A 3,941-nucleotide genomic window follows, 5' to 3' on the forward strand; every position below is an offset into this window, starting at 1 on the left:
AGTCTAGTCTATAGTCTAGTCTATAGTCTAGTCTATAGTCTAGTCTATAGTCTAGTCTATAGTCTAGTCTATAGTCTAGTCTATAGTCTAGTCTATAGACTAGTCGATAGTCTAGTCTATAGTCTAGTCTATACTCTAGTCTATAGTCTAGTTGATAGTCTAGTCTATAGTCTAGTCTATACTCTAGTCTAAAGTCTAGTCTATAGTATAGTCTATATTCTAGTATATATTCTAGTATATAGTTTAGTCTAAAGTCTAGTCTATAGTCTAGAATATAGTTTTGTCTATAGTTTAGTCTATATTAAATAGTCTGTAGTCTAATCTATGGTCTGAAATCTAGTCTATAGTTTAGTATATAGTGTAATTTATAGTCTAGTCTGTAGTTTATAGTATATAATCTAAGGTCTAGTCTATAGTATAATCTGTGGTCTATTCTATAGTCTATCTATAGTTTAGTTTATATTCTATAGTCTAGTCAAAAGTCTAGTCTATAGCTTAGTCTATAGTCCAGTCTAAATTATAGTATATAAGTAGTGTAATCTATAGTGTAGTCTATAGTCTAGAATATGGTTTTGTTTATAGTTTAGTCTATATTAAATAGGTTATAGTCTAATCTGTGGCCTGTAATCTAGTCTATAGTATAGTCTATAATCTATTTTATAATCTAGTCTATAGTCTAGTCTATAGTTTGTTATATAGTCTAGTCTGTAGTTTATAGTCTAGCCTATAATCTAATAAAGTCTTTATTTTAGTCTATAATATAGTCTATAGTCTAGTCTATATTGTCGATACTTAAGTCTATATCCTATAGTCTAGAATAGTTTTGTTTCTGGATAATACAAATTACATTGCCTTTAGATTATAAAGACTAACTTCATTAGAGAAGCATTCGAGTTTGTACTAATTTTAGTTAACTAATGCTTCGCATATCTTTGAGGAATTTATGTCATAACATTTACATTTAAAACTTTGGTTTTAAGTATTCGATTTTCGAATATCATTATTATCATTATAATTTATTTAAATATCTATTATGTTTTTCGTAGTTCAATTCACTATCGTTGTTGTAGGGTTGTATCGTACTATGTCGTAATTCAATGTGTGACCTAAATGTTTATTAAATATTAAATACCTACTAATTTATTATTTTATTTAAGATTCAAAACTTTCGATGAATATCATGAACAGAAGGGATTTTAAAAATTAAATTTTGAAACCTTTTTAAACTTTATTGTATTTTCTTAAATATTTTTAATTTTATGACTTAACAAGTTTTGAATTGAGTCCTTTTCATTTGTTGTAAGATTATTTGTTATTTAAAATTATTAATATTTTTAATATTAAATTAATACATTCATTGATTTAAATACTATTTTAATAGTTTTCATTTAGAGTTTCATTATCCTGTTAATCTTTCGAACACATTTGCATTTTATTATTTTTTTTTTAAATTTTGTTTTGAATTTTTTTAGCATTTTGGATATTTAGTCCTTTTATTTTTTTGTTTTTGCTAGGACTCACCTTCATATCAGAAAATTTTTATTAACAATTTCTATAGTTTTTGTTTTAAAAAAAAATTATTTTTTTTTGATTTTAAAGCAAATCAAAACAATCACTTCATAACACACACAAACACGTCTTCAACAAAAGTCCTTAAATTAATAATCCAAAAATGTGTCTGCTGAAGAAATAAATCTGCTATATCCTTAATCTTGTGGCGTTTCCAACCGTTACGCTTAGATCTTATTCTTTAGCATAAAACAATATTTTTTCTGAGAAAAAAAACGAATTTTTCTAGAGCTCCGGTGATGTAGAGCACCGCGAGATACTGATGGCCAGCAAGGCCCTATAAACGTTTATATACGGTCAAACGGACTTGTAGCGCGTACTATATGTAATGTTCACTTTTGACAAACTGATCTAAAGTTTTGTGTGCGAACACGCATTAAAATTTTTGCAGCTTCAATCAAACAAAAAAAAAAGAGCAGATTTTTCAGTTTTAGTTCCAGCTTTAAACTGCAGCTGCATTTGCTGCTGCTGCAGCAAACGTTTGTAGTTTTATGCTGCCACTGTTTACAACACTAACTCAATTACAAATTCAAATAAATATGAATGCGCTAGCATTTGAAAATATTAGAAAAGTTGACGACAATATTTGTATGTTTCGTTATTTTTTTTTTTCAAAATCTCCTCTTAATATTCTCTTCAATACAAATGTTTTGCTAAAATATACAATATTTTTTTTTCAAATCAGAGCATGTTTGAAAAACAAAAAATAGAGATTAAAAGTGTTCAATATAAAAACAACAACAACAAAAAATAAACTAGTTGAAAAATCATATAGAATTATAAAGCCTTTCATTGCAAATTGTTAGTAAGTAAAAATTTTTAGGCCTAAAAAAGGTGTCTAATATTCAATACTAACAACAGCATATTATGCTGCACATAAGCATATTTTATACACTAATACTAACAACATAAAATAATAGCACTATGCGAGGGAATTGAATTAAGAGGACACAATTAATTAACATACCACTGACTCCATATTAGGACAAGAACATGACTAGAAATAGAACTAAAACAGAACTAGAACAGAACTAGAACAGAACTAGAATAGAACTAGAACAGAACTAGAACAGAACTAGAACATAACTAGAACAGAACTAGAACAGAACTAGAACAGAACTAGAACAGAACTAGAACAGAACTAGAACAGAACTAGAACAGAACTAGAACAGAACTAGAACAGAACTAGAACAGAACTAGAACAGAACTGCATTAGAACTGATAAGAAACGGCATAACTTAGGTATACTCTGCTATATTTTTCGTTATAACGAACCTAATTCTTTGAGTGTAAACATATCTAAACGAACGCTATATTAGCACCTTACTTACACATGCATATAAAAATATATAAAAAATAACAGAAAAAACAACTCAAATGGAATATTAAAGTATTTTTGAAAAACTTAAAATTGGTAACAACTAACACGCATAGTTAAGGTAACTGCAGTTTAGAACTTGCACTCAAAACAGCCTACAGCCTTAACATATGAAGTACAACGAGAAAATTTCCTAAAAATATTGCACTAATTTTGCTACCGTATGGCCAATTCGAATTCCAAAATATAGCAAGGACACCACGACACTGGAGTTAATTTGGCATTTGTAAATTTCTTTTAAGTTTAAGGAGACTAAATATGAGGAAAAATTAAGTTATAAGGAGAAAATTAACATTTTATATAGGAAATAGTTTGTAAATTAGATTCTAAGTCGAAAAGCAATGCCATTATATAATCTGCCTAAATATAAAATTTTCTTCAGTGTTCTTAACTGGATAAAACAAACAAAAATTTACATACCGCCAACTAAACAATTCAAAGACAAGAAACAGCAGAAAAATAGTTTTATTGAAAAATCGTACGAAAAAAAACAACAATAAAAAACAAAAGTGATCTCTGCTGTTTTTCGAAAAACGCACATAACTAAATCAACTTTAAGTCACAAAATTGTGCATATAAACTGCATTAACGGCGACGTACTGCAATGTTTTTGTTTTTCTTAATTTTTTTTTGGCGACTGATGACGATGACGACAACGCAACGAAGGTGGGGCACTTTAAACTAAACTGTATAATGCTCCCAAAAAAATAGTAACAAAAAAGCAGAAACATATTACCAACTAAAACTAAATTGTTTTTGTTTTTTTTTTCACTTAGCTGTTACGCATAAGTATTCGTGATTGCCTGTGATCAACAGACAACACACGATCTTGTAGCTCACGTTGTTTGTTTGGCTTGGTAGTATGGGATGCTGCTGACTTGTGTTGCACAATGGGTATTCTCAGTAAATAAGTTTTCAAAAACTTTTTCAAGTCCTGTTCGATTTCCATTCTAGTTCTGTTCTAGTTCTGTTCTAGTTCTGTTCTAGTTCTGTT

The 3,941-nt window shown here is 28.5% G+C and overlaps 1 protein-coding gene across 1 annotated transcript in view; it reads right to left on the reverse strand.

Moving 5' to 3' along the window:
- The window catches only part of LOC124420008, a gene marked incomplete at its 5' end in the record, with an annotated part of 6,722 nt that extends 4,349 nt beyond the window's left edge, over nt 1–2,373 (reverse strand). Inside the window, one exon of the mRNA XM_046951466.1 lies at nt 2,365–2,373. Within this exon, the coding sequence (XP_046807422.1) occupies nt 2,365–2,373 (9 nt within the window). The remainder of the gene's footprint in view (nt 1–2,364) is intronic.
- Nucleotides 2,374–3,941: the final 1,568 nt, after the last annotated feature.

The sequence above is a fragment of the Lucilia cuprina genome, chromosome 5 (genome assembly GCF_022045245.1).
Source record: "Lucilia cuprina isolate Lc7/37 chromosome 5, ASM2204524v1, whole genome shotgun sequence".
Taxonomy (NCBI): domain Eukaryota; kingdom Metazoa; phylum Arthropoda; class Insecta; order Diptera; family Calliphoridae; genus Lucilia; species Lucilia cuprina.